The 12,880-nt window shown below is 50.3% G+C and overlaps 1 protein-coding gene across 7 annotated transcripts in view; it reads right to left on the bottom strand.

Annotated features, from left to right (window-relative positions):
• NPHP4 (nephrocystin 4) overlaps positions 1 to 12,880 on the bottom strand; it is a 110,073-nt gene that overhangs the window by 27,339 nt on the left and 69,854 nt on the right. For all 7 annotated transcript variants that reach the window (XM_078452515.2, XM_060626200.3, XM_060626201.3 and 4 more), the window contains 2 exons: positions 12,660 to 12,851; positions 12,038 to 12,225 (listed from right to left, as the gene is read on the bottom strand). In XM_078452515.2, coding sequence (XP_078308641.1) covers positions 12,038 to 12,225; positions 12,660 to 12,851 — 380 coding nt within the window. The remainder of the gene's footprint in view (positions 1 to 12,037; positions 12,226 to 12,659; positions 12,852 to 12,880) is intronic.

Here is a 12,880-nt window from a genome sequence, read left to right as displayed (position 1 = left end):
CACAGCGAGGGAGGTCACAGGGGCACCTCCTGGAGCAGGGGAGCAGTTAGGAGCCAGGACAAAGGCTCAGGGAGGGCCGGCCGTGACACCGTGCAGGCCAGTCCCGAGCATCACATGTCCAGTGACCAGACGAAGTCACAGGCTGAATGGGGGCCAAGGACACCCACCGCCCCTGCCCCAGCGCCACCAGCCAGCTGAGACATCCGGTGCTCTCTGGACACCCCTCCATAATGGGTGGCTCCTCAGGGGCATGGTGGACACTGGAACAAAGACCTGTGACCAGCCCAGCCCCAGCTCAAGGCACCGATGCCACAGCTCCACCTGCCAGGTGCACCTGCGCTGCGGAGAAGGAACAGCTCGGGCACCGGCTTCCACGCCGGTCCGGCTTCCGACTCAAAGAGGCAGAATAGATCTGAACCCTGTGGGCCAACTTCCCAAATGACACCCATAGACACCTGGCCTGGGGGCTCCATGCTCCACCCCAGGGTCCCCCAGGCCCAGACTCTCCACCCGGGTTCTACTTGCTCGCCAATGTCCCCACTGGACCCTCGACGCTCCTTCCCACCCTGGCTCCTTCCCAGCCTGCGAGGCTGGCTCCTTCCCCCTCCCCGTCACTACCTCCTATCAGCTGCCCGGTCTTCTGGATGCAACATAATAACTGGGACCCCCCACCACGCACCAAACACCGCGTGGGGATCACACGGGAGAAGAGGACGAACGGGTCCCAGCCTGATGGAGCTCACGGTCTCAGGACAACACACTGAGCCCAGAGCTGACGGTGTGCTGAGCACCTGGGGGAGGCCTGTGGGGCTGTGGGGGCCCTCCTGGTCTGGGCCCAGCCTCAGGGCTCTCACGCGGGAGCCGCCCAGTCCCCCCGCACCCCGCAGGCTTGGGCCCCTTCACTCTGTCTGGCTCAAACGACCGGCTCCTCGGCGGCCTCCCCTGAGGCCTCCGCTCCCTGTGGTCCATCCATCACTGCACAGCATCCACAAAGGGAGCCCTGTGCCATCTCCACCACCCTCAGAAGTCTGCGATGCTGCTGACCATCGACTCAACCAAGACAGACCCCAGGGGCAGTGGCACCTCCCCAGGGTCCGCTCAGGCTCCCAAGCTTACCTCCCTCTCCGCCCTCACAAACACGGAGCCCCAGCCCCCCACCCCCACCCCCGGGCTCCTTCCTGAGCCTCAGTCCAGCCACACCCCTGTGTCCAAGTCTGGAGGAGTCTCTTCCTCTGGCTGGACGGTCCTCAGCCTCTGCCCCTCCTTCCTGACTCACAGACACCCCTGCTCCGTGAAGGCATCCACAACTCCCACAGATGACAGGCACGTTCTAAGACTACAGTCTACAATCACCAATGAACACACGGCAGCTAGGAATATCTAGGCACCAAATGACAATGCAAAAATCTAGAGACGCAAGGAGAAACAGATAAAAACATAATAATAGTAGAGAACAACTAATCACTTTGTTTTCAAGTCAGGTCAAGCCCACAATAAATAAGGATATGAAAGACCAGACCAGCTAATCCCTGAGGTGGAGCGTGTGCATATACGTACGACACTGCTCCCCAACAACAGAATACATCTTTCGAATGTATTTGGGACGTTAATAAAAGTTAATTATGTGTTAGGCCACAAAGAAAACCTAACTATGCTCCATAAGGTAAAAATATTACAAATAATATTCTCTGATCACAATGCAACAAACCAGAAATTGGAAACAACTTTTAAAAACAAATTTACAACTTACTTTTAAATAATTCAATGTCAAAGGGGAAACAAAATTGAAATAGATTTTCTAGAAAAGAATGAAAATTCTACTTATCTGAATCACCAAAACATAATGCAGCAACCAAAGGAAAATTCATAGCCTTGAATACTCTGCATCCATAAAGACAGAATTAAAATAAATGAGTTAAATAACTCAAATTAGAAAAACAACAGTAAAGAACACCCGCCCCCCCCAAAAAAAGTAATAAAGATAAAGGCAAGATTTCGTTGGTTTGAAAACAAATAAACAGCAAAACCCACCATGAGGTACACTTCTGAGTCTTTGGAAAGACGGGTAAATAGAAATGAGCAAGTGAGGAAATGTCCCTGTGCCTGGCAAGTCTGCTCCTGCCCCACGAGGGCCATTCTCTTCATGTTAACCTATGGATTCCCCAGAACCCCTAAAAAGGGCCTAACAAGTTCATTTGGAAAACCAGCCCAGCCAGAATGTACAGAGAGGTGGGGGACGGGGAGGGGCAGGGCTGCTATAAATGCAAAGCATAGCCAAGTAGCACCTCTGACCAAATAGCATGCCTGCCTTTCCTGGTCAGATAATCTAATGCAGTCTCACAAACCACAGCCCACAGGCCGATCTAGCTGGGAGCTAAGAATGGCTTTCATCTTTTAAAGAGTTGTTAAAAAAAAAAAAAAAAAAAAAAGAAAGAAAGAAAAGAAAAAAAAAAAAAAAAAAGAAGATTCCAGAGGGAACATATGTAACCCAGAAAGTCTAAAATATTTACTATCTGGTCCTTAACAGAGATCAGTTTGCCAACCTCTGGTCCAATGGAGCAAAATATAAAATCCAGAAATAAACCCACTTGATAAAAAAATGTTGGTACGTGATAGGGGTGGCCCTCAAGTCCCTGAAAAAAAAAAAAAAAAGATGTCCTTTTTAATAAACAGCACTGGGTCAAAAGGAGAGACATTTGAAAAAAGATAACATTGGATCCCTATCTCCCATCACACAATAGAATAACCTGCAAATAAACCAGAAATCTCATGTGAAATATGAAACCTACAAACCCTCCAAGAAAACGTGTGCTTCTCTCTACGAGCTGGCGGGGAGGACGCCCTCCTATCCAGGACTTGGGAAAACTCAGAAGCAATACAAAGGAAGACTGGCACATCAGACGGGACGAAAACAAAACTTTACTTTGGAAAACCCGCCAGAAGCAAAGAAAAGACAAAGCAGGAGAACGTATCTGCAACTGACGTCACAGGCAACAGTTAATCCCCCTAATAAACAGAGTTCCCAAAACAGAGGACAGAACGGACAAAAACTCAGGGAGAGAAATGGAAAAAGATAGGAATAGAAGTTTGCAGACAAGGACAAATCTAAAAGACACTCCACTCCACTCGTTATAACAGAAATGCAAATTAAAACTTCACAAAGATCCATCTCGCATGATCAGACTGTAGAACTCCCAAAGGTAAACAACCCATTTTGTGGGCAAGGCCCTGAGGAAAGAGGCAGCCCCAGGCACTGCCAGTGAATCACAGGAAGGTCATGGGCTAAGCCGGTGGGGGGTGGGGGGTGGGGGGGTGGGGGGGCGGGGAGCGTGGGTAACCCAGTGGGAGGGGCTAACCCGGTGGGGGGCGGGTGCTGGCACATCTGTAACCTGACAGCTCGCCAACGCACCCTAAACACACAGCGCCGGGCGCAGAGAACACGTTGACCCCGGTTACTAATTGCCACCTTCTCTGAAAGGCAAAGCCCTGGAACCAGCCCGAGTGTCCCTCAGCAGGAGACCAGGCCGAGTGAAGCACAGGGCATGCGCCCAGAGCAGTTCGATGCGGCGTGGAAACCAGCGCACAGGGGCTCCGTGTGGAGTCAGGTTCGGGGCGTAAGGTGAACTGAAAAAAGCAAGTGAGAAAGAGTGTTATTTGCTATGCTACCTATTGAACAAAGAAACAAGGAGAAATAGAAATGTCGTTGCTTACTTTTTAAAACAAACAAAAACATCAGAAGGAGAAGCTGGAAACTAAAAGGCTGGTTACCTCTAGGAGGCTGAGTGGGGTGTGGATGGTCTGGAGAGGACAAGGGGTTTATATTTTGAGCCATGTAAATACTTCAACATAAAATTAAAAACAAATGGAAACCAATGAATCTGACTGAATATCAAATTGGCACCAGCTCCCCAGAATCGTCTCCAGGTCTGTCCTCAGCAGGACGTGGCCCAGGAAGGGAGAACGCCAGAAATCTGAGCCCTCCACTCGGTGTCTGTGCCCTTAGCATTAACAGTGGCAATGTAATTCTTCTTTTTTTTTTTAATGTTTATTATTTATTTTTTGAGAGAGAGAGAGAGAGAAGCAGAGAGAGAGAGAGAGAGAGAGAAGCAAAGAGAGAGGGGGACACAGAATCCGAAGCAGCCCCAGGCTCCTAGCTGTCAGCACAGAGCCCAACGCAGAGCTCAAATTCACGAACCATGAGATCATGACCTGAGCCGAAGTCAGACGCCCAACTGACTGAGCCACCCAGGTGCCCCAGTAGCAATATAATTCTGAAAACACGTGATAGAAATTGTAAGGAAAAGTAAGTAAATACATTATCAGGAAACACGATTCCCAGTATAAAAAGATACAAATAAATTCCTTTGAGGAAAAAACTAAATCTCAATGAGGAATACCAGTGTGAACTCATGCTACGATATACTCTCCAGCTCTACCCAGGGAAAGGCTTAGAAGCAATGCGACCCAGAATCAAAAGCACCCCAGCCCTGGGTCTCTAAGCGTGTCCCACACAGGAGAAGCAGCTGGTCCAGGTCGGAGGCAGAGAAGGCACATGGGGAGCCCAGGACAGGGGGCCGTTCCAGAAAGCGAGGCTGCGTCAGGGCTCCTGGCCCACTGGGAGGTCTCCTACCGGCCAAACATAGGGAAGCCTGAGCATCAGAAAGTAGTAACGATTGGGGGTGCCTGGGTGGCTCAGGTGGTTAAGCCTCCAACTTTGGCTCAGGTCATGATCTGAGGGTCTGTGAGTTCGAGCCCCGCGTCGGGCTCTGTGCTGACAGCTCAGAGCCTGGAGCCTGCTTCGGATTCTGTGTCTCCCTCTCTCTCTCTGCCCCTCCCCCACTCACATCCTGCCTCTCTCACTCTCAAAAATAAACAACAACAACAACAAAAAAGTAGTAACGATGAATTTAACACACTGAATAAACATCAGAGTGATGTTCTAAAAACAAAACAAGAACACGGACAGGACATATATCAATCGTGGACTGTCCCTACTGGAGTAGCTGTTACAACTTCTTACCCTGCAAACTGGAAATTCGAGGGAAAGTATCAAGCTTTTATTCTGTTTTGGAGGATGTATATGTAGTTCACCCTCGGTTGATAAGGAAAAATTTTTTGTTAATAGAAGAATGTCAGCTAATGGAGGGAAACCAAATGATAAAATTAGAAAACTACCATTTACAAAATTCCAACTCAAGTTTATTTATTTATTTTTGAGAGAGAGTGAGCGAGTATGCATGAGCAGAGAAGAGGCGGAGACAGAAAGACAGTCCCAAGCAGGCTCCACGCTGTCAGCGTGGAGCCCAATTTGGGGCTCGATCGCGTGAACCATGACATCATGACCTGAGCGGAAACCAAGAGTCGGGACGCTTAACTCAGTGAGCCACCAGGCGCCCCGACAAAATTCCAGTTAAAGACTTGACCCAGGCAAAGCTCCACCAAGGATGTTAGAAGAGTGGGTGGAAGTTGTTGGGTGGATATTCACGTGGAGCCCAAGAATGGCCTGAGAACTCCGCGCTGAGTGCCAAGGGGAGCCACCTCCCTTCCCCCAGAGGCGCGTGGGGCGGTGCCTCACCCAAGGGACCAAACCAGCACCCTCACCATGAGCCCTGACCTCGACACTGCAGACGGGATGTCACATGAGGCACGTGGAACGCTGGTGCCACGTCCAGACCCTGACGGAGCGCGTAAGCCCTGACCCTCCGTGCGCGAGACCTACCGAGGGCCAGGGTCAGTAACAATGTGCGGAAACCATCACATGCACGCAGAATGAGGGATGCTCTCCAGGACCACTCGCCTGGGCCCTTCAAACAGCCACTGTCGCTGGAAAGAGAAGGCAGGGGACTATTCCAGAGGAAAGGACGTTAAGGAGGTAACCCCCAATACCACACAGGTCTCAGACTGCGTGTCACAGAGAAAAAGCAGCCACAACAAACATTATGAGGGAAAACGGGGATGGGGCAGTGAGACTCCTGTCCATTCCAGGACAACGGTGGAACCATTTCTCAGTAAAGCCTGACACTGTGTTTAGAGGTGAAGTGTCACCTCCCCTGATGCTGGCTTTCAAGTGATCGAGGGAAACAGATAAACAGCGAACGCAAGCGTGTCACAGTACACAGATACGGTTTTGGTAGGTGGGGACGTGAGATTGTACGTGGAGAAGGCACAGGACACAGGACAGCCACCAAGGAAGAGGCAGCACCCAATGGGCCCAGAGCGGGGCTGGCAAACGCCAGCACGAGAGTTCTCCAGACCAGGGGGCTCCCGGCTGACCCAGAGCTCAAGGACTCCAGCTCCCGTGCTAAGAAAGGTCCCACTGGCCTAGACATCGGGAGGAATGTGTTAGAGACGCCCAACTCCAGGCCAGAAAGCAAAGGAAATAAGGGGAAGAAGGCGTCACATGTGTGCGGGAGGATAGGACCACAAACGGCTGAGCCCTCCTGAAAAGAACAGGGACAGCAGTCGGCAAGGGAGCTCTGTCCTGAGGAAAGGAGGCAACAAAACACAATTCCCCTCACGAGCCGGAACACTGAGAAACAGGAGCCTGGGGCAGAGGCAGCCACCAGGTCCAGGGCCGTGGGTTCCGGAAACTTCTGTCCGGGAGGCTGCCACGTCTCCCGCTGGATCAAATCTACTCTAATGGATGGGCATTGGGGAAAACTGCTTGGCAAATCAACTAAAGATGACCACGTGTGCCCTAGAGCAGTTTCACTCGTGGGTGCACACCCAACACCAGTGCACGCGCATACATACGCACCCAAAGAAGGCGCAAAAGCCGGAAACGAGTCACATGTCTGTGGGCAACCGAATGGATAAATGGCGTGGAAGACTCAGAGGAAGAATTTCCATACAGCCAAGATAAAGGCCGAACCGCCGCTCTACGCGGCAACCTGGATGGACCTCGCGGACACGTCGAGCAGAAGTGAGACTCAGAAGGGCACGCACAACGTGATCCTGCTCCAGTCCAAAACCACAGTGCACTGGTCTACAGTGACAGACTCTGAGGGGCGTTCACCCCTGGGGAAGCCAAGGATGGGGGGGCGGGGGAGGCCCAGGTACCGGTCTGCAGTCCTATCGGGGTGGCTGGGCTCGTGGTCACACAGCGGTGTTCACTTTGTGAACACTACAACGTTTATAAACATTAACTCAAAACGGATCACAGACCTAAACTTGAAACACAAAACTCTGGTACCCGGGAAGACAGGGGACACAAATCCAGGTGACCTTGGGTGTGGTGACAGGTTTTTCGCTCTAATACCAAAGACACAAGGCACCCATGACAGAAATAACTGATAAACCGGACTCCATTCAAATCAAAAACATCTGCCTTCCCAAAGACACTGGTGAGACCACGAACAAGGGTAGCCGCAGGCGCAGAGAGAACATCTGCAAAACACACATCTGATGACGGTCTTTTGTGCAAAATAAACAAGGAACTCTTAAAACACAACAATAAGAAAACCTAGTCTACAAATACGCAAAAGGAACGGGCAGACACCTCCCCAGAGAGACGGGCACGTGGCAAGTCACTCTTGGCGGACAGGCTCCCCATCGCACGCCATCGGGGAAACGCAAGCCAACCGGCAGCGAGATACCACCATGTATGTGTGAGAACGGCTAAAACCCACAACACCGACAACGCCAATGCCGAGAGGGTGTGGAGCAGGCCCGCACTCGTGGCTGGCGGGAACGCCACACGGTGCAGCCACTCGGAAAGACAGTCCTTCAACAGCAAACATACCCTTACCTTGCGACCCAGCAAACGTGCTCCCAGGTGTCACCCAAGAGCGCTGAAAATTTATGTCCACACAGAATCTGAGCGAAGATGTCTATAACTGCTTTATTCGTAAAGGCAAAAACTGGAAGCCGTCAACATGCCCTTCAGTAGGGGAACAGAGAAATACACGGTGGTCCCTCCAGACGATGGAACGGGACGCAGCGCCAAAAAAAAATGAGCTACCAAGCCCCAAGAAGTGATGGAGGAATCTTAAATGCATACTACTAAGTGCAAGAAGCCAGTCCGAGAAGGCTACGTCCTACACAATTCCAAGCATACTACACCCTGGAAACGGGAGACCATGGGGACAGGAGAAAGATCAGTGGTGGGGAGGGGGGAGGGGGGAGGGGGGCGGAGAGAGGGAGGGTTGAAGATGTGGAGCACAGGGCGTCTGTGAGGGGTGAAGTTATTCTGCACGATACTGTATGGGGATCTAGACGTTCTGTGTTTGTCAAAACCCACAGAATGTACACCACCAGGAGCAAGCCTTCGTGCGAACTCTGAGCTTTAGTTAACAACAAAGCGTCAACACTCGTCCATCGACTGTGACAAACGTCCACACCTGATACGAAAGGCTGCTAACTGGGGAGACTCTGGGAGCGGCGGGTATTTGGGAACTCTGGACGACCAGCTCAGTTCCTCCATAAAACTAAAACTTCTCTAAAAAATAAAACCTATTAATTTTCAAAGGCTGGTGCAACTGAACGCTTTGTTTACACACATGTTCTATCTCAACAACAGAAGAAAACATATCCTAAGTGAGGCTCAAGAGAGGCCAGGTGTAGACTGCGAGGACCCCAAGCTGGGCCACGAGGAAGGACCCCAAGCTGGGCCGCAAGGAAGGACCCCAAGCTGGGCCACGAGGAAGGACCCCAAGCTGGAGCTGCTGGAGGGAGCCCAGACCCGCCCAGGCAGGGGCAACATTGGCTAAGTCAGCTGGGTAAGACACAGAAAGGAACTTTTTTTTTCGGACTTGAACTTAAGAAATCTGGACTTTGAATTCTAATTCATAATGACAAATTTTGATTTTGGAGCTTAACTTCTTTGGACCTCAACTTGCAAGGAAATTTCTTTTTTTTTTAAGTTTTATGTTATTTTGTGGGTGAAACAGCACAAGTACGGGAGGGGCAGAGAGAGAAGGAGACAGACAGAATCCCAAGCAGGCTCTGCACCATCAGAGCAGGGCCCGATGGGGGCTCAAACTCATGAACTGTGAGGTAATGACCTGAGCCAAAACCAAAAGTTGGACACTTACCCGACTGAGCCACCCAGGCACCCCAGGAAATTTAATTTTTGAACTAATTTCCCTCTGAGAAATTCATACGGTAAAGGAGTTTATATTCAAATCAGGCCTTCTGTACGGAATCGCCTAAACACTATCCCTTTAACCTCACCGCAGAACCTCCGAGAGCTGCCCTAGATAACGTGGCCAGATGGGGCTCAAAACAGGAAATGGAAGAGGAGACACGTTCTCGGCAACAGGTGCATGGGAGCCTTGAAATCAATGCACTATTGTGATCCATCTCAGAGCCTTCTGGGGACATGAGCTCAACTGCCCGCCAACTGTCCACCGATGGGAGGATGGGCAAAGAGAAGGCAGTCGTTTCGGGAGAAGTGGTCCCAAGAAGGCTGGGAAACCCAGGGAGCTGAGAGAACAAAACCTGGGAATGTGGCAAAGGTCCTTTCCTGGCCACATGCTTCCAAGCAGAGGGACCTTCTGCGCCCACCCTCTGCCCAGTGCAGGCTCCTCCCCAGGCCAAGGACAGCTCATCAGCCGGAGGGTTTTGGAGAAGGAGCAGACCTGAGCTGCACCCCCCTTCCCCTCTGTCTTTTCAGACTTGCCTGCAGGGAGAGAGGATGCCAGGGGCCTCAGACAAGCAGGGGGCGAGGGCTCTGCCCTGGGGTCCGCGGCTGGCGGCAGCTGAGCAGCTACCTCTGCCGGCAGCAAAGCCCATCGGATGGAGGGGACCACCAGCAAGACGCCCGGCTCTCGGACCCACCAACGCCTGCAACAGCTCTGACCCTTGCGACCGATTCTGACCTTGTGACCTCTCCCCACCCCCGGCCCAGCAACTTGGCTGACCCTGTCTGCTGTTTTCTAAGCATTTATGCTTAGTTTCAAATTTCTCTCCCTCCACTTTTATTGGATTTATTCTGGTTTTTCCCCAAACTTCATGAGTTGAACAATTAGATCAGCATTTTAAAAAAATGCTTTCTTCTTTCCCAATACAAGCATTTAAAGCTGTAAATTTCCACTGGGGCACCTGGGTGACTCAGTTGGTTAAGCATCCAACTTTGACTCTGATCATGGTCTCACGGTTTGTGAGTTCAAGCCCCACATCAGGCTCTGCACTCTAAACATAGAGCATACTTCAGATCCTCTGTCTCCCTCTCCCTCTGCCCCCCTCTTGCTTGCTCTCTCTCTCGAAAATAAATATAAAAACATTTAAAAATAAATAAATAAGTAAATGAATAGTCATTTCTATTTTTATTTCTTCATTAACCTATGGAATAACTACAAATGTATTTTAAAATTAAAAAAACAAAAAACCCGGCAGTTCAGAGCCTTTTTTGGGTGAGGGAATGGTTGATTTCTGATCTGCAGTGTTTCGGTCAGAGAATGCCATACAATTAGATCGGATACTGAGTCTCCTGGTACAAGGTGATGCCTGCGTGATGGCCTAAAACATACACACATGTCTGTGAATGATCAGTTTCCATAAGTCTCAAAGTATGCTTGAAAAGAACACATGTTCTCTAAACTGGTCCTGCAGGTTTTGTAAGATCATCTTTTTAGACTGTATTTTACAATTTCCCCCACTATTTTCTGCCTGATATGTCAACTCACCGACACAGGTCGGTCCAACCTTCTGTGACTGCAGGTTTGTCAATTTCTGCATAAAGTCTATCAATTTTTCTTTTATATTTTGAGGCTATGTTTTCTGGAAGTTCAACAGATACAGAATTATTTATTTTCTTAGTGATTATTCCCTCGATTATATTTCACAGGTTTCTTTACCCCTAGCACTGCATTTGCCTTTTGCCTCTTTTGTCTGTGCTGATGTCGTTAAACTACCCTCATTTGATTAGCATTTTAACACATCGTTTTCCACCTGCCCTTTCTACTTATGAGACACAAGGTACCCAGCTCTGCCCCTTACCATGTGACTGACCATCAATAAAAACAACACTTTTGATCTGTTTTGCTCTACTGCAGTTTAAATCCCCTGGTTTATAATGATACCAGAAACAAACTTCGGCCCCACTCTCGAAGGATGCTAGGGAACTGGCTAATTATTGTGAAAATTAGTAAATAAAAGGGAAGAACTGAGCATTATTCTGCCTTTCCTACGTGAACTGCACCTCAGGAAGTTTCTCTTCATGGAGGCATTCCAGCTGACAAATGAAGAGGGGTTCCAGAAGGAGAATGCCACCACTTAAACCCTGAGCATAATTATCAGCCCATCAGCAACGGACCTAGTGGCCACCGACACGGCACAGAAAGAAGCGACCGGGCCCTATGCAGCTGCCAGAGGTAGTGAATGCAACCCCGGCCCCGGAGAATTCCTGCCCAAAACAAAAACATGCCTCTGGCCACGCACATAGATCTCACTCCCAATGTACAGAAAAAACAGGGGACAGAGAGGAACATTCTAAATGTCATCACTGGGAAGCAAAACCCCAGTGCAGACTGAGGGCAGCTCCACGGGACAAGCAACGTGGCTACTTCAACAAATAAATCGGAAGCAGAGACTGGGGACGGCAGGGGGACCGCAGACAGACACGAGAGCGACGCCACTGCAATGTCCAGGGAAACATACCTGAGAAAACCTTTAAAAATGTTATCATCCTCAAAAAAAAAAAAAAAAAACCCTTCTTCAACCTCAAAAAAAAAATGCATGAAGTTACTGGGAAAATTTTAACATCAGCTATTTGATGGCATTATGGGGTTATTATTCATTTCCAGCAGGATATACTGAGTTTACAGTGTTCAGAAAGGACTCCTTAGTTTTTAGACACACGTAAGGAAATACTCGCAGATGAGATCAGACGACGTCTGGGGTTTGCTTCAAAGCGACCCTGGCTTGGGGAGGGGTCTGGAGTGGGGGCCCGCCGGTGGACACACTGGTTCCCTACACCGTTCCTTCCAATTCTGCACGTGCTGGAAATGTTTCATCACGCGTCATTTGAAAATAATAGAACTTGCAGACAAGGCTCGGTGCCGGGCTTCTCACGGCCACCAGACGCACGAGCACTTACCAGCATCGGAGGAATCATCTCTGTCGGCAAGAACCAGGAGATGCAGCAGGGAACCGGGGCGCGTCCTGCCCGCCTCGTCCAGCCTGACCAGCTGCAGCCGCGGCGTTGTCACGGGCGGGAAACGGTAGAACTGGAAGGTGAAATACACGGTCTTTGGCCACGGCGCTGCCCGGCTGTCTTGGGACACTCTGAATCCAATAAGAGCCCAAATTAATCGAGCCTCCAGAGCAGAGAACCTGGGCTTTCAACAGCCCAGTGCCACAGGCCACACGCCGCCTCATCCGCCCACCGGGTGGCTCCACCGGGATCTCGGGGAGCCCGCTGGACAGCAACCCACTTCAGCCCCAGCTGGAGAACCTGCCCACGTAGCCACACGAATACCGAAGAATTGACCAACACAACACATTCAATCACAGAAGACCAGGCAAAAGCAGGTTTGACCGCGTTCAGAAATGGCTGAGTGGGGGTCGTAGTGAGATGAAAATAAAAACAGACAGCGTCCCTTAGTCTGGTAAGATCTCAGCATGGAGGGTTCTCCCAGTTCAGAACCACACAGAGGTGTTTCTTCAACGCGAGGAAAGCGAGAGCCAGAAAGAGGAACACAGAACACTTAAGAACGTACCTGCTAAAGGCAAGAAACTGCAGTACTATTTCATTGCCTTGTAGACAATCGGATTCTTCCTTCTGAGGGTTGAATTGCACGGGGTCTGCGGGATTTACAGTCTCGGCTGGTTGCTTATTGGCATCCAGAATCTCAGGAAAGCCAGAGGCCTGCAGGAGCACCATCGAGGCCCGCGAGAGCTTACTTCCAGAGCTGAAACAGAAAGACCCCCGCAGCCGGCC

Source organism: Panthera onca, chromosome C1, assembly GCF_046562875.1.
Source record: "Panthera onca isolate mPanOnc1 chromosome C1, mPanOnc1 haplotype 2, whole genome shotgun sequence".
Lineage (NCBI taxonomy): Eukaryota > Metazoa > Chordata > Mammalia > Carnivora > Felidae > Panthera > Panthera onca.
The sequence above is the reverse complement of the archived record's forward strand: the minus strand, read 5'-3'. Positions and strand labels throughout refer to the sequence as shown.